This window comes from Microcaecilia unicolor, chromosome 3, assembly GCF_901765095.1.
Source record: "Microcaecilia unicolor chromosome 3, aMicUni1.1, whole genome shotgun sequence".
NCBI classification, from domain to species: Eukaryota; Metazoa; Chordata; class Amphibia; order Gymnophiona; family Siphonopidae; genus Microcaecilia; species Microcaecilia unicolor.
In genome coordinates, this window is record NC_044033.1 from 498,647,394 (window position 1) to 498,672,069 (window position 24,676).

General features: G+C 40.5%; 1 protein-coding gene across 2 annotated transcripts in view; it reads left to right on the top strand.

Moving 5' to 3' along the window:
- The window catches only part of EPHA7 (EPH receptor A7), a 419,947-nt gene that overhangs the window by 325,106 nt on the left and 70,165 nt on the right, over positions 1-24,676 (top strand). The window contains exon 10 of one of the 2 annotated variants that reach the window (XM_030199089.1): positions 20,617-20,742. In XM_030199089.1, coding sequence (XP_030054949.1) covers positions 20,617-20,742 — 126 coding nt within the window. The remainder of the gene's footprint in view (positions 1-20,616; positions 20,743-24,676) is intronic. The other variant, XM_030199090.1, reaches the window with a different exon arrangement.

Genomic DNA, 24,676 nt, shown 5'->3' on the forward strand with positions numbered 1-24,676 from the left:
GCCAGAGAATGTAGTAAAAGCAGTTAGCTTAGCAGGGTTTAAACCAGGTTTGGATTGCTTCCTAAAGGAAAAGTCCATAGACTATTATTAAAATGGACTTGGGGAAAATCCACTGCTTATTTCTAGAATAAGCAGGATAAAATGTATAGTACTGTTTTGGGATCTTGCCAGGTACTTGTAACCTGGATTGGCCGCTGTTGGAAATATGTTGCTGAGCTTGATGGACCTTCTGTCTGTCCCAGTATGGCAATACTTATGTAAATCAACTGACCAGATTAGATCTCTTATGTATGCTAACTGCAAAATATGGTAAGTAAAAATATATAAAACAAAAAGAGTATCCTCCTCAAGTGCATTCAGAATTCATTTTCTTAATTCAGCCCCTCCCCACCAATACCACCACCATAAATATAAGTCTACAGCAGGGGTTCTCAACCCAGTCCTCGGGATGCATCTGAAAAGTCAGGTTTTTTAGGTTACCCACAATGAATATACATGGGAGAGATTTGCATAGCATGGGAGTGCTGTATGCATATTTATATCATGCATATTCATTCTAGATATCATGAAAACCTGACTGAAAGTGTTTTCCAAGGTCTGGGTTGAGATCCCCTTGTCTAGCGTATGTGAAAAATGCAGAAGTTAAGAAGATAATGAGTGCAATTGTTGATAGGTCATGTAACTCTAGACTGGATAAATAGTGATGTTACAAAAATGCCTATAATAAGACCTTGAGAAATAATTATAAAAAGTAGGGCCCCCTCCTATAAAAGAAGTACTATGAGCTCTGTAGGTGATAGATCTCAGACAACAGCCAGTTTCAGTGTTTTTCTTGTAATCAGTGAGTAGATGACCCTAGTAATTACAATAAAACAACACTTGAGCCATTGACACTCAATATGCTTTTGAAAGTTCTGGAATGGGGAGGGGAAAGAAGCTATGAAGCTTATCTTTGAACTCTATGGACGTCTCAAAATGCTCAAATGGACATCCATGTGCTTGAAACATCCAAATCCCGATTTTCCAAAGGCAGAGCAGGGACGTCCAACACTGCAGTACTTCCAAATAGCAAGCCTGAAGACTATTGAGGTGGTGTACATTCAGGTTCAGTAGGCATTTTTCTGTTCGTTGAGGGCTCACAATTACAAAATAGAACTGGGATTTGATCCTGGATCTCTTGATTTAAAGTCCACTGCACTAACCACTAGGCTGCTCTGCAGAGTGGTCGGTGTGGCCATTCTTCTAAGAATGCTGCTAGAGAGACGTCCTTGTCCCTGCTTTTTTGGCGTTTGTATGTTGGATGTTCCAGTTTGTGAAATGGCTGTTCATGCTGGACGTCCTCAGCATATGGACATCCATCTTACATATTTCCTGTTGGAAAATACATGTGAGATGGACATCCGTTTTGGACATTATGAGGTGGATGTCTCTATTCTGATTCGAACGTCCTTTTGATATTGTCCCTCAATGAGAAATAGATCTTTTTTGTGAGATCTATCTGGTATTTGTAATCCAGACTAGATATTGTTAATAGACCTTGATTTAACCCAGCATAGCTTTTCTTGTGTTTTGACTGTATGAAGATATTCTGCCAGTCAGTGCATTTCAACTGTGAATGCTAACAGTGCCAGTATAAGGTTATACAAATAACGTATCCTTATAAAGCTTTTCCTGCCATTTCTGCATTCACAGTAGAATGCATAACTTATCTTTATAATGGCTCAATAGATGCACTCTATGGATGACATTATTTATGTGTTTATCATTTACTGCCTTTTTGGAGAAATTCATTCAAGGTGGTATACAACAAGAATATTCTGACATAGGCAATAAAAAATTAACAGCAGTAAAAATATTTAAATAACTACACAATATGGCATAATATGGATAATTATGGACAGTGTAAATTAGTCAATCATGTGGAGTTAGAAAGGGTGTTTAAAAGTTATCTTAGCTAGAGTAGGAGTGGAAAGCCAAGTCCTGCTACAGTATGTTCAGCTGGTATTAGTTCTTTTGTGTGTGACTGGCTAGTTAGTTGCTTCTTCCATTAAAGACATTCACTTGCTTCCTGAAGTAGAGATAGTCTTGCATCAAACAAAGTTTTTTTGCTAGTTGGTTCCAGAGTGTGGGGACTACTCCAGAGAAGACTTGTTGGTGGGTTATTTCTTTTGGAGATGGTGTGATTAGGGATATTCCTTGGGAGGACCTTAGTGAACTTGGAGGTGTGTACAGGGAGATCCTATTCAAGTACTCTGGCCCATTTCCTTTAAGGGCCTTGAAAATTAGACCTAGAATTTTAAATTTAGCTTTACATTGTACTCGTAGCCAGTGAAGTTTTTCCAGAAATGGTGTGATGTGATCACGTCACTTATAACTTTGTCTCAGCCATACTATTGTATTTGGAATCAATTGAAGCTAGTGCAAACCCATTGTAGTCAGATCAATGTGGAGCGCATTACGGTAATCCAGCCTTGATGTTATCAAGGCATAAAACACTGTGACAAGACTTGCCTTTTCAGCGTATGGAGAGAGAAGGTGTAGTTATTGCAGATGATAGGTAGACTACCATTAGGGATCACCAGTGTCATTTTGAACCTGGCACTTTTAGGAATGACTGGGGATCGCTCCTGCCCCATACCCCTGGACCACCAACGATTTCTTTAAGTCAGCCAGGTTGGGGCCTATGGAGAGAGGGGGAGCATGAATCAGGTTCAGTGGGGCATATAGTGGAGTGGGGGTGAGGTTGGAAGTCTGTCTTCAGGGGAGTGGGGGATCTGACATGGTTAGCAGCAAGAGGTCTTTGCCGGGTGGAAAGAAGAAAGGGAGGGTCTGCAATATCGTGCTTCTTCTTCTTTTTTTTTTAAACATGTGATGGCCCCTTTGACACATTCTCCCTAAGAACATTGGACCCCACATTAGTGGCCCAGTTCTCCCAAGGAGCAGAATAACGCAGTTTGTGAAGTTGATCACAAGTTGCATTATTCCTTTACTGCAGGAATCATTAACCTGTAGTATACTAAGCTGTAATAAAAGGCCAACCGTTACTGCTCCTTAATTATTACCCCTCTAAAATGTCCAAAAGTTAAATGTATAAGTGCAAGTAATTTTTAGAGAAAGCACTTTTTTTAGTTGTCACTCTCTGCTGAATATATAAGTGCTAGGCCCCATATATTTTGTTGACAGATACCTGCCTTGTAGTATTTCATCTGATTGAGCTATGTTATCATAGCCATATCCTCAGCATCATATCTTTCTGAAGTGTTACCAAAGCCATAAGCAAAGTATATAGTTGGGCAAAATATTGTTTATAAAGGGTGCTTCTCTATTTCTATTAATTATAGTAAATTCAACCTCCAGTATAATTGTACCGGTCTAGGTCTTTGCCAAGAGAGAACAAACCATATGCATAGATTTAGAGTGCTTTTCAGCCTTGGCCATATTAAAAATGACATCTCTGTAGGTTGAGGTAATTTTCAATAAGGTTGCCTTTTCTCGCACCTCCATCATGCAATATCCCTTAACTGTATAAATAGGTCAAGATACTTGGCCATCAGAATCTTTTTTTCTCATCCTGTGGACTGCATCCAGGATGTCCTGAGGGATACTGCTCCATCCTGCACAGATTTTGCATCCTTAGCATAATTATTTGTTCATTTCTCAATTTCTCATATTAGAAATTAAAAGTAGGGCTCTCAGAAAACATCGCTCTTCTGAATCATACTGGGGTGATTTTTCAAAAGCCTATTCACAGTGTATGCATATAGATTGTATTTTTCAGCTATCTAAATATACACGTGTAAATCTATAACATGTAAAATTTGAATATAGAAGAAAAGGGGGTTAAGGGGGTTGGCAAGTTGGTATAAATTCAAATCTTATCATGTAAGCTTAGTGCCATTTGTACCCGGAACTTCCCATTTTGCAGTGAGTAAAGTCAAACAGGAAACCAAACCAAGTGATGTTGTAAGTAGTGTACTAATCTATATCATGTATTGTTACTTGATTATTTTTACTGCTGTAATTATCATTTGCCTGTGATCGACTTGCTGTTGTTCTACTTCCTTGGGTGAATGTTTTCAAAAAGGTGGTAAGCAGATCCTAATAAATAAATAATGTTCATGATCTTGTAGTTAGGAAGGTTACTGAAAATGTGCTCCTTTATGGATAATTATTTTCACATGCTAGCTACTGTTTTATAACCAGGACCATCGCTCCGGCAAAGATTGGTTTCTCTTGGCTACCATATTACAGTACTCTTGGCTAGTATACTTAGAGGGGCATAATCGAAAGGGGCGCCCACGTTTTCCTGAGGATGTCCCGGCGAAGGGGCGTGGAAACCCGTATTATCGAAACAAGATGGGCGTCCATCTTTCATTTCGATAATACGGTCGGGGATGCCCAAATCGCGAAATTTAGGTTGACCTTAGAGATGGTCGTTCCCAATTTTCGGCAATAATGAAAACTGAGGACGCCCATCTCAGAAACGACCATACCCATGCCATTTAGTCATGGGAGGAGCCAGCATTCGTAGTGCACTGATCCCCCTGACATGCCAGGACACCAACCGGGCACCCTAGGGGGCACTGCAGTGGACTTCATAAATTGCTCCCAGGTGCATACCTCCCTTACCTAGGGTGCTGAGCTCCCCAACCCCCCCCCCAAAAAAAAACCCCACTCCCCACAACTGTACAACACTACCATAACCCTGAGGGGTGAAGGGGGGCACCTACATGTGGGTACATTGGGTTTCTGGTGGGTTTTGAAGGACTCACATTTACCACCACAAGTGTAACAGGTAGGGGGGGATGTGCCTGGGTCCGCCTGCCTGAAGTGCACTGCACCCACTAAAACTGCTCCAGGGACCTGCATACTGCTGTCAGGGAGCTGGGTATGACATTTGAGGCTGGCATAGAGGCTGGAAAACAATATTTTAAAAGGGTTTTTTTGAGGGTGGGAGGGGGGTTAGTGACCACTGGGGGAGTAAGGGGAGGTCATCTGGTCAGTTTGGGCACCTTTTTGAGGCTTGGTCATAAGAAAAAATGGACCAAGTAAAGTTGCCCAAGTGCTCGTCAAGGATGCCCTTCTTTTTTTTCATTATCGGTCGAGGACGCCCATGTGTTAGGCATGCCCCAGTCCCGCCTTCGCTATGCTTCTGACATGCCTCCGTTAACTTTGGTCGTCCCCACAACGGAAAGCAGTTGGGGACGCCCAAAATCGGCTTTTGATTATGCCGATTTGGGGACCCTGTGAGAAGGACGCCCATCTCCCGATTTGTGTCAAAAGATGAGCGCCCTTCTCTTTCAAAAATAAGCCTGATAGTACTTGGCTAGTTTATCACAGACACTGAGGGGCATGTTTACTCAAGTTCACAAAGCAGTTAGCATGAGCAGCGATCATTAATGCAGGCCTATACTAATGGACACCACATGCTAAAAACAGCCAGTGTTCCAAGAAACCCATGCCTACTGCTTATTGCTGGATGAGGACTGGGCAGGTTATGAGTGGAGACTGGGCATGGACTGCACTTTGCAATTAGCATATGGTAATTAACATTCACAGTCACTTGTGCATTAGCAGAAGTGCACTTCATGCCTCGTCAAGAGAAGGCATTAACCCCCTCATCCTATAGTCGTGCATGCCCAAATTTATGCTTAGCTTGCAGAATTGCACGTACAGGTTACAGAATACCTACAGTTATTAATTCACAAATTAGATACTAATTGGCAATTACAACCAATTGTCAGTCATAATTGCTGCTAATCGGCACTGATTTGCCATTATTCCCCAAATTATATATATTGCGCTCAAAATTGTGTGTGCAAATTTGGGCAAGCGCACGATTTAATTGAGTAATGAGTCAATTAGTGCTAATTGGGCACTAATAATCAATAATTGGCGTAAATTGGCAATTAAAATTTATGCATGCATCTTACTAGGCGCTATTCTATAAAGATGCTCACATAAATTCTTAACAAACAAACAAAGTAAACAGTGGGCCTTCAGGATTGAGAAAAATGCAGTCCTTTATTTATGATGAAAACCCGACAAGGGCCGTGTTTCGGCGTACAAACGCCTGCATCAGGGGTCTAACGTAAAAAAATACATAAACATATATCATTAAAAAATATATAATACAATCATGCAGGACCAACATCAAAATCAAGATGCATATGCATGCTTACATAAACATACATACATATATACATTTCAAAAGAGAACATTTAAAACCAAAACATAATTATCGTAATTAAAAGAATATAGACCGATCATCATATATACTATATAAACATACATACACATATACATATAAAAGATAATAAAATATATAACATCATTATCATGGCCTGAGAAATATTAACCATACATCCATACATATATCTACATATATGTATCTCCCTATACATGTCCACATTTACACATACTTATTCACAAGCTTCAAAACACATACACATACATACACAAATTTGCACACAGCGATGTCACATTTCAAGCTCATGTGTGCAAATGTATGAAGACCTTACCATATGGACTAGACATTGCAAAATGATCGCAAAAAAAGCTGAGCTCATGAACTTATGGTGCACACATCATATCATATAAACAGCTTTACCAACTTCAAACTAGGCATGAGAAATAGAGCATAGAAATAATAAATCATGATGAACATAAATTCTTATGCAGGGATCTGAAAAGGGGGCATGGCCATGGGAGGGGCATGGGTGGATCATGGGCATTCCAGGAATTTGTGCGCAGTGTTATAGAATACAGCAGATCCGTGCCTAATTTAGGCACAAGAATATATACACCAGGTTTCAGTTGATGTAAATCCTTGTGCCTAAAAGTTAGCTGCAGATCCTGGTACTAAGCGCTATTCTATAAATGGCGCCAAATTCGGAGCGCAGTTTATGCCATAGCACATAGCACTCATTTTGTTCAACATCATATACAAGGTTGTGGAGTCGGTACACCAAACCTTTGACTCTGACTCCTACTCTGTATAGTAAATCTAAGAGAAATGTGATTAATTACAGAAACATAGGATATTTATGTACAAAATTAGGACTAATAGACCCCACGTGTATTTATGAAGTTTGAGCAAAGAACCTAAACAAAAAAATGCTATCAAAAATATGCAATATACTATTATGCACTTAATATTTTTTTATTTATAAGTAATTCAAAATAATAGCAAAAATGAACAACTTCTGAACAATTCAGAAAAGCTGATATTTCAGAGAAAAAAATCAGTCATTTATACATTACAGAGAGGCATATTTTCAAAACACTTAGACTTAGTGCCCGTTTTACTAAACCGCACTAGCAATTCCCGTCGCAACCATGCCGACAAAGCCCATTCGCTTTGAGTGGGCTTTGTCGGCACTGCCACACAGGAATCTCTAGTGTAGTTTAGTAAAAGAGGCCCTTACAAAATTACATGTGAGGCATATTTTCAATTCATATAGATTTACAGAGTTTCATAGTAACCTGTTTACTAAGCCGCCCTGTAGGCATGCAAACTTTTGGGTGTCTCTATCATTAGCGCACGCTAATTTTTAGCATGCACTAAAAACTTTGTGCGCCTAAAGCTTAGTAAACAGGGGCCCTAAGTGCTTTGAAAATGAGCTCCAGAGTAACTTATGTCTTCATGATAACCGTGAAGAAACTGTGGGCCCCTTTCACTAAGCAGCGGTAAGCCCAACACAGGCTTACCACTCGCTAAACAGGAAATACCACCGGGCTACCACAGCAGCCCGGCGGTACTTCCTACTTCCTAACACGCCGTTATATCCAGCTCTACAAAAATATTTTAGTAGTGCCAGAGTGTACCCGGCAATAATTGGGCAGTGCCATGCGCTGCCCAGTTACCACTGGGTTAGCGCGGGAGCACTTACTGCCGCCTCAATGGGTGGTGGTTAGGGCTCCCCCCCCCCCCCCCCCCCTGAAATGGGCAAGTGGTTTACTTGCCGCATGACCATTTCCTGCAGGAAAGAGCAACTTCCCTTTTTTACTTGCTGTGATAAAAGGGGGCCTCGGCCAACTCCAGTGCAGGCCCCCTTTTGCCACAGCTTGGTAAAAGGGGCCCAGTGCAGACAGACCTGAGTTGTGCTGAGGATAGACCCTCTAAGTGGCCGCAGGGTAACGAGAGGCGGGTGGCTAGGTGGTTCATGACAATAACTATCAAAACATTTATATTGTTGTAATATATCCAGCTCAAGCACGCTAATTGTGGAATCCAATAACACACAGGAGAAATTTTTAAATAAATCTTTGAAGAATTTGTCCACAGAAAATGAACTGCCTCAGTCAGATCCCCCTTCATGGATGCGCTGAAAACTGATCTAATTAATCTCAGAGTACAGAACAACCTCTCAACACTAACTTGAGTCGGTGGTAAAGCAGTAACCACCAGAGCAACATCTCTTAACAATTTCAGGATATAAAGGAATGGCTTTTTGTACTGTTAGTTTTGATGAATGATCAAATTTTTCAACTTCTTTTAGTGCAAGTAAGTTGAAATTTACTCAATTTGTTCTCTTTTATGTTTGGAGGAATCCTATTCATTCTACAGATTCTTTGCACACTGTTTTTGATCCTATATTTATCAAAATAAAATTCATCCTCAGTTGATGTTAGTGCTGATATATCCTCAGCTTCCTAAGCTTCTTCCTCCTGAGATTCCTGCAACCCATTCATCTTAACTGCTTCTCACACAGAGCAACTTTCCCTTTAGTCAGCTGTTCATCATCCAGAAGAATCCGGTGCATTGGGTCTACAGAAACAGCGGCCAAAAAAAATCTTTTTTTCTAGTCATTTTGCTTCGCTTCATTTCATTGAGTCAGAAATGTCATCTGCAATTTACCCTCCTTTTTGGGACAGATCAAACATTGGGTTCTTCCACTTCTTCAAGAACTTACCTGGAGTTAAACCCTCAGTTTGTAATTTTTTTAGTCACTGTAAATGGGTGAAGAAGCAGCTCTTCCAATTCTGTCATCTGCGTCCACTGACTTTCACTTAGCATCACTTGAGGTTTGGCCATGTCCGCAAGAAAGGTTTTCAGCAAGCCCTGAGTCATTAATGGTAGACACACCCTACGAGAGAAGCTACACTGGCTCCCATTCAAAGAACGCATCACATTCAAAGTATGTACCCTAGTTCACAAAATCATCCATGGCGATGCTCCAGCCTACATGTCAGACCTGATAGACCTACCACCCAGGAATGCTAAAAAAATCATCTTGCACATTCCTTAATCTTCATTTCCCCAATTGCAAAGGTCTAAAATACAAATCAATGCACACATCAACCTTTTCCTATATGAGCACGCAATTCTGGAACGCGCTGCCACGCAACCTAAAAGCGATCTATGAACTGGCCAACTTCCGCAAACTACTGGAGACCCATTCTTTAACAAGATATACCACAAAGATCAACACATGTGAAACTCCCCACATATATCCAGAAATGTTTAATAATGCCTTCTGTTATTTTACTATCATGTATTCCGTTACCATGCAACCCAAAATCCTTCTGTAATACCAAATGTCTATTCTCTTCTTATTTCCACTATTTATGATGTATTGTAAGCCACATTGAGCCTGCAAGGAGGTGGGAAAATGTGGGATACAAATGCAATAAATAAATAAAAAAGTATTACCATACTGGGATAGACCAAAGGTCCATCAAGGCCAGCATCCTGTATCCAACAGTGGCCAATCCAGGTCACAAATACCTAACAAGATTCTGAAAAAGTTCAATACATTTTATGCTACTTATCCCAGAAATAAGCAGTGGATTTTCCCCAAGTCAATTTAATAATGGTCTATGGACTTTTCCTTTAGGAAGCCATCCAGACCTTTTAAAACCCCGCTAAGCTAACCGCCTTTACCACATTCTCTGGCAACAGATTCCAGAGATTAATTACACATTGAGTGAAGAAAAACTTTCTCCGATTCGTATTACATTTACAACTTTGCAGCTTCATCGCATCCCACTAGTCCTAGTTTTTTGGGAGAGAGTAAACAAACGATTCACATCTACCCATTCCAGCTACAGATAATCTAAAAGATCATCATTTTGTTGTTCTATAGCAACTTCAGCTTGTTGCTCAGTTGCAGGAGCATGCTCTTCAAGTTGAACCATTCCTATCTCTGAAGTTTTCTTCTAGCTGTCGGTCACTGTCATTGTCTGCATTCATTAGTTTAATTGTGCGTAGCATGTTTGACGCATTGGCAGCTACAATACATATAACTGGTTCTTTTTTATGTTCATAATCTTGCAGAACCTTTTCCACTATGAACTGGAAAAACTTGCTGGTGTGATGAGGTTCTGTGTCTTTTACTGCTAGTGTCTTGGTACCTATTTCATTTTAGTTGCAAACAAATCGGGCATTACATAAGTAATGCCACACTGGGAAAAGACCAAGGGTCCATCGAGCCCAGCATCCTGTCCACGACAGCGGCCAATTCAGGCCAAGGGCACCTGGTGAGCTTCCCAAATCTGCAAACATTCTATACATGTTATTCCTGGAATTGTGGATTTTCCCCCAAGTCCATTTAGTAGTGGTTTATGAACTTGTCCTTTAGGAAACCGTCTAACCCCTTTTTAAACTCTGTCAAGCTAACCGCCTTCACCACGTTCTCCGGCAACGAATTCCATTGATGGCAAAGTAGTTCACTCTCTGGCGTGTGCAGGCATCCATTTTAAGAAATATGAAGTGCCCCTTGAGAGTTTTTTAAAGTTCTTCCTTTTGGTTAAGGTCTTCTTCACACACCATTTTTCTAGCATTCTCTCTTTCCAGAGAAACACCAAGTTTATGGGCCTCTTCTCCATTCAGACCTATAATAGCTGGTTGTGAAAATAATGATAGAGGCACGCTATCCATTAGAACAAGTTTTATGATATGTTTTTTGATTGTATCTCATCATTGTTACAGTAACTTTGTCCCTGTCAAAATGTCTTATAACTGTGACGTTTTTTGGTCCTTTGCCTGGCTGGAAATACTGGGCATTGGTTCCTTGCTTTTGGTGTCATCTTTCTCACTGACAGCTATGAATACTTCTGAATGAAAGCGCTGTAAATGCCTTTTGAGATTGGAAATTCTTGTAGGAACATTTTTATCACTGCCTGAATATGTGCTGATCTTCGCATCAACGCATTTGTCTTCATCTGTGTCCTACACTGACACACAAAATATTTTCCACCTTGAGTTATGGTGAAATTCTGAAGTACAGCTTCTTTGACATGAATTTATATATAAAAAAAGTCAAACAAAATTCTGTGCTGCAGAGGAAGGCAGGAAGGAAAATGTCTGTATCCTAGCTACTGCTCCTGTCTTACCCTGTTGCCTGTTGGCTAGCTGTGACTGACCAATAGGCTGTAGGGAGAGGCAGGAGTTATTGGCTGGCCATGTCTGATTGATGGGCTGGAGGGAGAGGAAGGAATTTCTGTAGCCTAGGATAGAGACACTTCCTGCCTGTACTGCCAATGGAGAGGGGAAATGCTGCAGATAGACACTGAAGAAAGGAGGGAGGCAGATACATTTTTGCATGTGTTGTCAAAAGTAAAATGTTAAGATGGAAAAGAGAAACACTGGGGAAAATATGCTTCTGTGAAGGGCTGAAAGAGGTAGAAAGGATCTGTAAGGGGAAGAAAAGCTGGGTGATGAAGACAGGGTCTAGGAATGGAGCTGTATGAGAGGAATAGAAACAGCCTGTGAGAAACTTGGAAAGGGAACTTAGGCTGTAAATGGGGAACCGAAGCTGGCAGAGAGGAAGAAGAGCAGGCAGAGAGGAGCACAAGCTGCAGAGGGAAGAGAAGCTGAAAGATATGCCCCTGACTTGCTCATGTACCTCCCACGGGGGTGTGAATATGGGAGGGACATGAGCAGGTCAGGGGCATGCCCAGAACTTATACACCAAAGAATACTGGAAGTTGCAAACGCAGCTGTAACATTTAGTTGTAGACATTTACATCAGCCATTGACATGGTGTAAGCAGGCACACCTAAATATTTGTGCATAATTACGGATGTACATTAATATTCTATCATTGTCAATATAGAATTTGAGTTTACCCTGGGATTCTATATATGGGACTTCAATTTCCTCTCAGAACTCGAAACGTATTCTATAACAACGCGTGTAACTTAATTGGTTAACTAATCAGCCAGCACTAATTGGCATTAATTAAGATTTACGCACACAACTCGCTAAATGTATTCTGTAACATGATGTACTTAAATTCTAAGTCGCATAGCTGAAAAGAGGGTGTGGCCATGGGTGGGGCGTAGAGTACACCTGCTCTACGCCTAATTTAGGCGCCAGGATTTACACCAATTAAAACATGGCATAAATGGCTGCAACTACATTTGGTCTCTTGGAGAGGTGCTTGGTGTTATTCTATATACCGCGTGGAAATTTAAGCCTAGTCTATAAAATTTAGGCATACTTTACAGAACACGCCTAGGAATTTTCAGGTGCTATACATAGAATCTAGTTCTTAGTGCACAGGATCTCAGTATCTAACTTGGCAGTCTGTAGAGAATCACCCCCCCCCCCCCAAGTGCATCTGCATTAATTGCAAATGAACATAAGACGCCTGTAAAGAACTTGTGTGGTGACTGCAGGGTACATGCTGGGAACGTCCTCAATATTTACCGCATAACCTTTGCACTTGCCGTGTGTTGAGAGACAGACTTCTTTTCAAACACTCCAGATGTTGCTGATCCAGAAATACTTTGGAGTTGAGGTGACGTGGTGGCTTAATGTGGGGGGGGAGAGGAGGAATCATTACTGGATTAAAAACACCAGAAGTAAATTATCTAGGGAAACAAAACGCCGGCCACCAAATCTACTGTCAGTAAAATTGATGATATACATTAAAGTAAATGATAGCAACGTGCTACATTTTTATGACATTCCACAGCATCTTTTGCCCTATCATTTTCTGTTTAATTTGATGTATTAGATGTGAGGGGCTGTCTCTTTGGAGAGGTGAAAGAGAATGCCTTGGTCAGCAGCTATTTACAGTTTGGTGTCCTTTTCATTCCCTCTATAAAAAGACAACTTCCTTATGTGCTAAAAACAGCAGATTGGATTTTCACGGTAACTTACAAGTTGCCATTTAACTAGCTTTTAGAACAAGTGGCTTTTATAGAGAATTCTTTTATTTCAGCCCTCCCCCTTAAATTTGTCCTCCCCCCCCCCCAAAAAAAAAAAAAATAGTTCAAGTGTTACATTTTAAAGTTATAAACACAATGACAGCAGTTACAATTTACATTTGGTTTCCTCCTACCATTTTCTCCCAACAATGTCTTCAAATCCAAGGTAACGATATTTCACACAGGCATGCCAAACTAGCCATGGTCTGTCAAAAATGTTTTATGACAGCTTGAATAAAGAACTATCAGAGGCCCATTTGAGATTCACAAGGTTACTTTGCATGCAGGCTCCTTTTATTAAAAAAAAAAAAAAGGCAACGGGTGGATGGCTTATTTTCCGTCTTCCTCCCTTGAGAGCTCAGTGTTGGAGGGTAACCTATTGTTTCTATCTCTTTTCTAGGGTCTCGTTTCTCAGCTTAAATGACAGCCATGCATTTAACCGCACCATGTGTATTAAGTACACCATGAAATGACTGAATAATTTGCCTGTATTAATTCAGACGACAATCTCCCTGTCTCATAACGCCTACAAACCCATCATTCTTTTTTAAAATTAATTATTGTGTCGATAACTTGTAAACATTATAAAGATACACACACAAGTGTATATATACCACCCTCTGAGATACTTAAATGAGAATGCCTTGAGCCTTACATTCTAAGCAGTATAAATAGTAGAAAAAGACAAGTACTTTTTAGGGATTCTCATATTTTTTTGTTACATTTGTACCCCGCGCTTTCCCACTCATGGCAGGCTCAATGCGGCTTACATGGGGCAATGGAGGGTTGAGTGACTTGCCCAGAGTCACAAAGAGCTGCCTGTGCCTGAAGTGGGAATCAAACTCAGTTCCTCAGGACCAAAGTCCACCACCCTAACCACTAGGCCACTCCTCCACTAATATGAATATTCTGCAACATTGGGGCCTTATTTTGGGTGGCCATCAAAGGTATCATTTTTTAATTTTTTTTATTTGATTTATTTATTTATTTTTGCTATTTTTATTTATTTATTTTTGATGTGGTTTAACAAGTGCACCCAAAAATTATGTTAGAACACAGACCGCAGCTTCATTTCTGTGACCTAATATTTGGCTTCAAAATATTTTTACAGCTTGACTAGTTGCATTAAACATAGATGCTGAATTAGTGCTAGTGTTCTGTACACAGCTGGGGATAGATACTATCCTGCTTATAATCGAAAGAGAAAAACGCCTATATTGTGACCCAAATCGGGAGATAGACGTTTATCTCCCAAAAACGAATAAAGCGGTATAATCAAAAGCCGAATTTGGACGTTTTCAACTGCACTCCGTCGTGGATGCGGACAACGTTGATGAGGGCGTGTCGAAGGCGTGGTGAAGGCGGAACTGGGGCGTGGTTATCTGCCGATCAGAGATGGGCGCCTTTCGCCGATAATGGAAAAAAAATATGTGTTTTTAGCGAGAATTTAGGGCACTTTTCCTGGACCCTGTTTTTCCACAAATAAGGCCCCAAAAAGTGCCCTAAATGACCAGATGACCACTGGAGGGAATCGGGGATGACCTCCCCTGACTCCCCCAGTGGTCACGAACCCCCTCCCACCACAAAATATGCCGTTTCACAACTTTTTATTTTCACCCTCAAATGTCATACCCACCTCCCTGGCAGCAGTATGCAGGTCACTGGAGCAGTGGACTTCAGGCAGGTGGACCCAGGCTCATCCCCCCCCCCCCCACCTGTTACACTTGTGCTGGTAAATGGGAGCCCTCCAAACCGCCCCCCAAACCCACTGTACCCACATGTAGGTGCCCCCCTTCACCCCTTAGGGCTATAGTAATGGTGTAGACTTGTGGGCAGTGGGTTTTGAGGGGGATTTTGGGGGCTCAACACCCAAGGGAAGGGTGCTATGCACCTGGGAGCTGTTTTACCTTTTTTTTTTTTTTTGTAAAAGTGCCCCCTAGGGTGCCCGGTTGGTGTCCTGGCATGTGAGGTGGACCGGTGCAGTACGAATCCTGGCCCCTCCCACGAATAAATGTCTTGGAGTTATTCGTTTTTGAGCTGGGCGTTTTCGGTTTCCATTATCGCTGAAAAACAAAAACGCCCAGCTCAAAAAAAGATAAACGTCCATGTTTTTTCGAAAATACGATTCGGTCCGCCCCTTCACGGACCCGTTCTCGGAGATAAACGCCCATGGAGATAGGCGTTTCTGTTCGATTATGCCCCTCCAAGTATGGCACCAAATAAATAAGCACAAAAAAAAGCACCTTTCTACAAACTACACTTAAAGTTAGGCACGATGTATAGAAATAGTGCATACACCCAGAGGTCATGCATATATTTATGCGCCACTTTTTGCACCAATGAAAATATGGTGCAATTCCTCACGCCCAAATTTATGCGCAGCGCTCCTATATTCTATAATTACATGTGAAACTCAAAACCATGCCCCCGAAACCATGACTCTCCCATTTCTGTGCTCCCTTTTTTTAAGTCACATGTAAAATGTAGACACATATCCTGAGCCTAAATTTAAGCATGTACGTTCTAGTTAAATCTAATCAGTGCCAATAATTGCTTGTTAAAAAGCCAATTATCGGCACTAATTGGCTCATTATGTAATTAAATTGCATTGGCTTGTACTTATGGACATATATGTGAGAGTTAAGATCTATTGAATATCTCTACAGGTTGGTGGAGGGTAGGGCATGAGTGCAATGATGTTCTGATTGTTCACATGTTTGCAGTTTGATAGCCCAGCTGTAGCAGCATGTTTCTCACTGAGCACTCTTGACAAACATTAGCTGTTTGCTACTACCTAGAGGTATTTTACTAAGATTGTTGTATTTCCACATGTTTCACAGCATATATAAAAACAAAAAAAAAGGATATTTGAGTAATATACAACGGTTTCACTTGTACTTCTGTTACAAATCTTTGAAACCAGGACGTTTGAGTTTACCCCAGAATTATTTGTAGTATTAAATTTTAACTGCCAGACCCTTGACCATTGTTCTAACATTTGGAGATCCCTTCTCCTTGTTTCTACTCTCTCCAGGGTGTCCACTCTATTGGCTATTTTCGTGTCGTCTGCAAAAAGGCAAACCTTTCCTTTCAACCCTTCAGCAATATCTCCCACAAATATATTAAACAGACTAGGCCCCAGCACCGACCCTAGAGGAACTCCACTGCTCACCTTTCTTTCCTCCGAGCAGATTCCATTTACCACCACCCTCTGCCACCTGTCGGTCAACCAGTTTCCTCTCCAGTTCACCACTTTTGGTCCTACGTTGAACCCTTTCAGCTTATTCACGAGTCTTCTGTGGGGGGACCGTATCAAAGGCTTTGCTGAAATCCAAGTAGATTACATCTAGCGTATGTCCATCCAGCATGCAGCACTGCCTGGTTACCGGCAGTTAAGTTTCAGCGCTACAAAAATAGGACATATCTTTGTAGCACTGAAAATGGCATGCGCTAGGGGTGGGAACTACCACTGTGCCCCTGAGGTAGCCCAGCAGTAGTTCCAGATTGGTGGGTAGTAAGCCTACCGTGGGCTTACTTCCGCTTAGTAAAAGGGCCCCTTTATGTGCTGTTGAATGTCCGCTTAGCTCTGAATATCAAATTAACTGGGCACGCACTAGCCGGCTTTAAAAAAAAATGGATATTCAATGCCGGCAACTGGATATGGCTTGCGTTGAATATCTGGGTTCAACGCCAGCAGCGGACATTAACAGCATTGCCCGTCGGTAGCTGAATATTGGGTGGTGGGGGTCTTTATTCACTGTTTTACTACACATTTTTGAAAATGCTCTGCAGTTGTTTTTACTTTTGCAAAATCATTTTTGTTTGCTTTATAAATTTTCACTGTGGACACTTTTTCAAAATATTTGTGTGATTAAAACTTTATGAGGTGTCTCGGGCTCCTTTTACAAAGCCGTGGTAGTAATTCCCATTCGGCAAATGTGATGAAGCCCATAGGAATTTAATGGGCTTTGTTGCACTTGCCATGCCAGGAATCACTATTGGAGCTTTGTGAAAGAAGCCCTAAGGAAGGAAAGTAGCTTGGACTTAACGGTTTTTTTTGGAGAATTCAGGGACTGAAGTTGTTATCCATGGAACTCTTAAGGCCACTTTTGTATTTCCACAAGATCAGGATCTTATTTAGAGAATTTTTTGTTTTGTTTTGTTTTGTTTTAAAAATTTTGAATATATGGGACAAAAAAATATGGATATTCTCCGATTTGACCAAGTCCACTCGAGAGAAGGAAAAAGGTTAATGTTTAGACAGCATGTTTTGGCCTTGGGAGGAACATTTCAATTACACTATCCTTGCAAGTGTGTAGTTCTTGTAAGTACCTGTGTATACTAAGTAAACCACTTTGAATGAATTTGCAAAAAAACACAGAAAGGGAGTATATCAAATCCCATTCCCTTTCCTACTCTTATTTACCCTGTTGCTTCAAGGGTTATTTCTCTTGGTTTTTCCTCTCTTTTGTGGACCAAATAGCACATATTTATTCTTTGAGAGGATTATTTTCTCTTATTATTCTGGTTTCAAGTATTATATTTCTGAGTTGTGCTTTTTTGTCAAATATATTTTTCTGTACATAATATTATAATTGTGAATTAAAGAAACTTGAGATGTTATTTGTGATGCTGTTGGTTCTGTTTTCATCTCTGTTTTATGAACACACTAAAATTTATTTAGAATTAACTCAGGGCTCTTTTACTAAGCCACATTATTTTGGCCATCTGCATTCACTACGGGACCTGTTTACTAAGACATGTAGGTGCCTACATGTGTACAATGTGCGTCAAATTAGTACTACCGCGTGCCCTGGGCGGTAATTCTGATTTCAACACGCGGCAGAAATAATTTCTATTTTCTACCACGTGGCGCTAACTGGGTGGTAATCGGCAGTGTACGCACGCTGATAATTACCGCCCGGATAACGCATGAGACTTCACTGCTAAGTCAGTGGGTGGTGGTGGTAAGGTCTCAGGCCAAAAATGGACTCGTGCTGATTTTTATTTTGCCGCACATCCATTTTCGGCAAAAAAAAATGGTCTTTTTTTTTTTGCAGGCACGCTGAAAAATGGACCTGTGTGCGTCCAATACACTCATCTACACCAAAGCAGACCATTTTTCAGCGCACCTTAGTAAAAGGTCCTCTAACTGCATTAGAGGGGACGAGCAGAGAATTGGTGTTGATGTGCTAATTAACTAGCATGCTGACATTAATGCTAGTGCATCCATAACATACAAAACACTTAGAACCTCCTAAATAGGAGGCAATAAGTGCTCCTGCATTATCTTTTTTTAAAATGTTCGCATGCTAATGCTAGCATTAGTGCAAAGTCAGAAAAAGATAAAATAGAAAAAGACTGAATTTACAGCCCCACTAAAAATTGGGTTAGCACATGAGAGAGACATATGTAAGGACACACTATGCCCATTTTGTAGTGCAGCTTAGTAAAAAGGTCCCTTAGAAGTTGTTGTTCTTTTTTTAATAAATTTGAAGGTTTTCTTGTTTTATAGTACATTTTCTCCAATTAATTTTTTTTATTACACCTTGATTTTTGTAACAGTTTTTGATGTGCTCCAAAAGATTATCCAAATCTTTTATAAACGCAGCTATATTATTAGCTGTGACCACTTCCTACAGTTTAATTGTGTATTGACTGAAGAAAAACATTCATAAATTTATTTTGTGGGCCCTATTTACTAAGGTGTGCTAGCGTTTTTAGCGCATAGTAAACGCTAGTCGCCCATATGTTCCTATAGGTGACTTAACGTTTAGCGCATGCTAATCAGCACGTGCTAAAAACGCTAGCGCGCTCTTAGCGCGGCTTAGTAAACAGGACCCTAAACTTGCCATTAGCTTGTTTCATGGAGTCATAGGGTTCCTTTTACTAAGCTGCAGTTAAAAATGTCCTTAGCACACGCTTTGCGGGTCTTTCCCATGCACTAAGGCCGTTTTTACCACAGCCGTAAAGATGCGTTTATTCTGGAGTCCTTTTACTAAGCTGCAGCAAGCAATAATATGTGCTTACTGCAGATTAAAAAGCACTATTGTGAGGCATGCTCAGTTTTGGGATTAGCGTGCATTAAAAAATTGATCTTACTTTTTAATTCTGGAGGAATGTCTGGGGTGGAGAGTAGGCATATTCTGCACTAATCAGTTGGGGGCCATTTTACTAAAGGGTTGCAGCGTGGCAACCCCGAACGACTGCCAGCCCAACGCGGCTGCCAATGGTAGTTACACCTCCAGTGCACACACCATTTCTGGCACTGCTGGATTTAAAAAAAAAAAAAAAAGAAATACGTTGGGGGGGGGAGGGGGGTTACAACCAGGGTAGTACGGAGCCCTTACTGCCACCTCAGTGGGTGATGGTAAGTACTCCCCCCCCCCCCCCCCACAAGACTACAAGGTAAATGCAAGCTTACCGCATGGCGGTGTGTTTTTTCGGGCTTTTTACTTGCTGTGGTAAAAAGAGCCCTGGTGTGTGGAAAAAATGGCCACCACCGCAACCACAGGACCCTTTTTACCCCTGCTTGGTAAAAGGGCCCCTCAGCGCAGCTACATTGCCGTGCACTAACAGATTAGCATGTGTTTAACACATGAGCCCTTACCACCTATAAAGTAGGTGGCAGTAAGGGCTCATGCTCTAAAGGCCATGTGCTAGTGGGGAAATTATCGTGTAGTCTTTACTACTACTACTATAAATCACTTCTATAGCGCTACCAGTCATACTCAGCGCTTTACAATTGAACATAGTCTTTAATTGGAAAAATGGGGACATTTTATCGACATGTGGCCTCAGTATGCAGGAAAGACCTGATCTGGGGATAGCACAGGCCTCTTTTTAGCGCTGCTTAGTAAAAGGGCCCCGTCTGTTTGTTGCATTAATGGCCATGTGCTAATGTTACTATTATCGCGTGGCCATTTTTAAAAAATTACTGTATGAGCACTTAGCGCCACCCATTTTTTTTAGGTGGTAAGGGCTCCTGCATTATCCTGTGTGCTAACCAGTTGGTGTGCTGTAATGTGGATATGCCAACTGGTTAGCGTAGGAACACTCACTCTCGGCACACGACAGGCCCACTGAAAAAAAAAAAATTATACAGTTTTTAGGAAGCCCGCACAGATTTTAATGTTTCCGCAGCACGCCTGAGCACCTCCCATGGTATTTTATTTTTTTTGCTGCATTAGGCATGCTTTAGCACCTAACACAGCTCAGTAAAAGGGCCCCACGGTGGGAAGCTGACTATATGCAAAAGGCAATAGCTATTCCCTATTAACGTGCTCCACACCACACTACAAATTGTCCATTGTTATAGTAGCTTCAGGTTGCTTTGCACAAGATGGCACAGAGGCAGGTGCAGTGTTCCAAGGAATACTTAGTATAATGAAATTTCTAGGCTGAATGCACAGTAAGCATTTTTCTTCATCCCAGTCATAGTTTCTGACATCATTACAGTTAAATTTCCAGGCACCAAAACCTACATTGACCCTGAAACCTACGAGGATCCAAATAGAGCTGTCCATCAATTCGCCAAGGAGCTGGATGCCTCTTGTATTAAAATTGAGCGTGTGATTGGTGCAGGTAAGATTGTTGTGGCTTCCTCACTCAGCTATTTTATTTAACCAAGCTTAAAACTCATACATCATAATGACAGGCAGATAATTATGCTTCATATGTAAAGCCTTTGCATTTACTGGAACTATTGAAAGCAGTGAAGCTGCATGTGAATAGTATAATATACACAGAACATGACATGGCAGTAGAAATTGATATATTTAAAAGCCTTTAAAATGTGTACCCTAAATTACACCAGCCACATTTCAGAAAAAGAGAGAGAGAGAGATAAACAACTAGGGGCTCTTTTTGTAATATTTAAACCTTTTTGTTTTGTTTAGTAGCAGCATGGAAAAGTGGGGCAGATATGATATACTACTGGGACCATGATGTTCGACAGGTTGAGACTGCTTGACTATATGGAAATATTTTTCCTATGTTCCCATATAAACAATGCTATGTCCCACATTTTTGGACTTAATATAGGGGCCCTTTTACTAAAGCTTAGCGTGTGCTAACAGAATTAGTGTGTACTACGTGCTGAGATGTGCATCTGTATAAAATGGGTTTCTTATCATTTAGGGCCTTACTCTATGCGTAATTTATGCTCCTAAATGTATGCTAAATCTATTAGCATAATAGGCCCTAAATTAGGAGCACAGATTAGGCTCGTAATTTAGGAGTATAAATTTAGGAGCATAAATAAGAGCGTAGATTTAGGAGTGTAAATTTAGGAGCATAATCTTTTATAGAATAAGGCCCTTAGTGTGTGGTAAGCTTTAGTAAAGGGACCCCAGGGAGAATTGGCAAAATGTTTCCCTTCTTTTCTTATTCAAGATACTTGTAATGTGAATTTTTGTTTCTTCACTGATTCTCTTTATTGCTTTACAAGTGATTTTTTTAAAGAGAGAACCAGAGAACCCCAGTTCAAATCCTACTGCAGCTCCTTGTGATCTTGGGCAAGCCACTTAGGGCCCATTTTACAAAGCTGCAGCTAAACGTGGCCTTAGTGTATCCTTATGTGGATCTTTCCCATGCACTAAGGTCAGTTTTTGCCACGGCCAGAAAATGGCTGACTTTCTAATTTAATGGTCATGCGCTAATGTTGCCATTAGCGCGCAGCCATTAACAAGAATTAGCATGTGAGTCCTTACAGCCACCTATTTTGTAGGCGGCAAGGGCTTATGTGCTAATCAGCGTGCGGCAATCTTGCTGCACTGATTAGCAAGACACGCCCACTCTTCGTCCCAGACACTCCCCCTCTGAGAAAAATTAATTTATTTTTTTAGCACACACACATGTCAACAGTACTATGGTACACCTCAGCACACCCCATGGTACGCCATTTAAAGCTGTGGTGAGCACCCATTAGTTTTACACGAGCCTACCATTGATGGCTCACCTAGCCTCGTCATTGGTTCAAAGCAAAAGTGCTTTGTTTTAAATATTCTTCAAGTAGTTTAATATCAAAGCATATAACTTGTATATAAAATTCACTCATTGTTTTATCAAAAATCAGATAAGATAAGGTTCCCCATCTCAAAAAGAGCACATATCTGAATGTTGCAGACCAACCGACATGGGCCGTGTTTTGCAACTGCATCAGGGATGGTCACCGAAGCCTGTACTCTCCACACATAGAACCTTCATTACTAATATGTGTGGCGAGCACAGGCTTCAGTGACCATCCCTGATGCAGCTGCGAAACATGGCCCATGTTGGATGCTCTGCAACATTCCGATAAGTGCTTTTTTTGAGTTGGGGAACCGTATGTGATTTTTGATAAAGCAATGAGTAAATTTTATATACAAGTTATTTGTTTTGATATTAAAATTATTAAAGAAACAAATGTAGAATTGATATTTAAACCAAAACACTTTTGTTTTGAACCAGTGAGGAGGCTAGTAGGTGAGCCATGAGTGGTAGGCTCGTGTAAAATGAGTCACCACTGAGGAGTCAATATGCTTTTGGTTTGTAAAAGGAATGGTACCTCTCATTTCCCCTAGTTTGTTTTCAATGCAGAGAAGTAAAATATTTTTCCAAGGTTTGCAGCTTTATTAAAAATTGCATTAGAAAAATAAATTCTTGATTTATATCTTGTGACTTCTTCTAATTGTTTTGGCCCCATATCTGTTTACCATATGCTTAACCACAGTGCTCACACTCAAAAAGCTGTGATGTATTTGTTTGCATTAATAAAATGTGACATTTTTATTACACATGTTATAATTTCTGATTAAAATTCTGTTTCTATAGACCAAAATAAAATATGAAATCCTGAAGGGGAAGTGTATGTTCTTTCCTCCTGGGTGTTCTGAAATTTAATGTGGTGGTGGGTATTTGGAAGTTGGTCTCCTTTATCAAACACTGTAAGTGGGAAAACAGCAGTGTTGTCAGAGAAATCAGTGCGATGGGAAAAAAAACGCTCTTGTCTAGAAATAAATGACAATATATATTGCTATACAAGCAGCATTAGTCTCCATAAAAAGAAAGGTGTGGTAGCCGTGTTAGTCCACTTTTAAAGGTAATCAATAGAAATAAAACAAAATAAAACATGGAAAAGAAAATGATGATATCTTTTTTATTGGACATAACTTAATACATTTCTTGATTAGCTTTCGAAGGTTGCCCTTCTTTCCGATCTGACGAAGAAGGGCAACCTTCGAAAGCTAATCAAGAAATGTATTAAGTTTTGTCCAATAAAAAAGGTATCATCGTATTTTCTTTTCCATGTTTTATTTCTATTGATTACCTATACAAAGAAAAAAAAGTATCATTTAAAGAGTATTAGATTACTGTATCAAGCAAGCATTATCTGACAAAGGGGGTCTATAAAGTAATTGGCCCAAGCTAATGCCTACATCAGTGCTTTTTTAAGTTACATTACATTCAGGCTTATATCCCGCTAAAACCTTTTCAGTTCTAAGCGGTTTACAAAATTTTGTAGGGAAAAGAGATTAGAACATTCTTCTGAGAATTACAACTGTTGTTTTGGGGATAGGCAGCAATCTAATTATAGTACATATTTCTTGAATAAGAAGGTTTTTTATCTTTTTTTCGTAACATTAGATAGGATTGTGTAGGGGAATACATTCTGGCAATGTCCTTCCAAAGTCTGGCGGCTTGAATGGCAAGGAATTTGTCAAAGAGCGCTAGCCTCTTCTTGCCCTTACTTAGATGGGGGAAAGTGAAGAAATTGGCGGCCGCTTGTCTCCTTGATCTGGGTGAGGTTGCAAAGCAGAAATGAGTTAGTAGATAGCTGGAGATCAGTCCTTCCAGTGTTTTTAAAAGAAAACAGGCCAGCTGGGAGCCAGTGTAGTTTGATGTAGGAGGAGGGCACACTGTCGAATTTTGATAGTCTGAAGATTAGTCTGCTGTGTTTTGAATGGTTTCAAGTCTCTTGAGTAATGTTTTGGTGCAGCCTAGGTATATTAGATTGCAGTGGTTGATTTTGAAGTACTTACGAATGTGCAGAGCTTTCTCATTAGGTAGAAACATTTTTTGGTCAGGGCATTGACATGCACTTCGAGGGAAAGTGCGCAGTCGATTTGAATGCCTAGGAGTTTAACGGTAGGAAAAAAAATCGAAGTTCGCTTGATTAACTGTAATTGACTTACTAGGGATTTGGTCTGGTATGTACATACATAAGTATTGCCATACTGGGTCAGACCAAAGGTCCATCAAGCCCAGCATCCTGTTTCCAACAGTGGCCAATCCAGTTGAAGAATAAGAATTTGGGGGGTTTTCGATACTGAGTTTTAGTCTGTGATCATGCATCCATTTTTCTAGTAGGCTGATGCATTGTTGGACCCTAGTTACATCTATTTTGAGAGTAGATTTTATGGGGAATAATACTGAAATATCATCGGCGTAAATGTAGTGGAGAAAGTCATGTTTATCTAGTAGTGAGCTTAGGGATCGGAGGAAGACATTGAACAATATTGGAGATAGGAGGGAACCT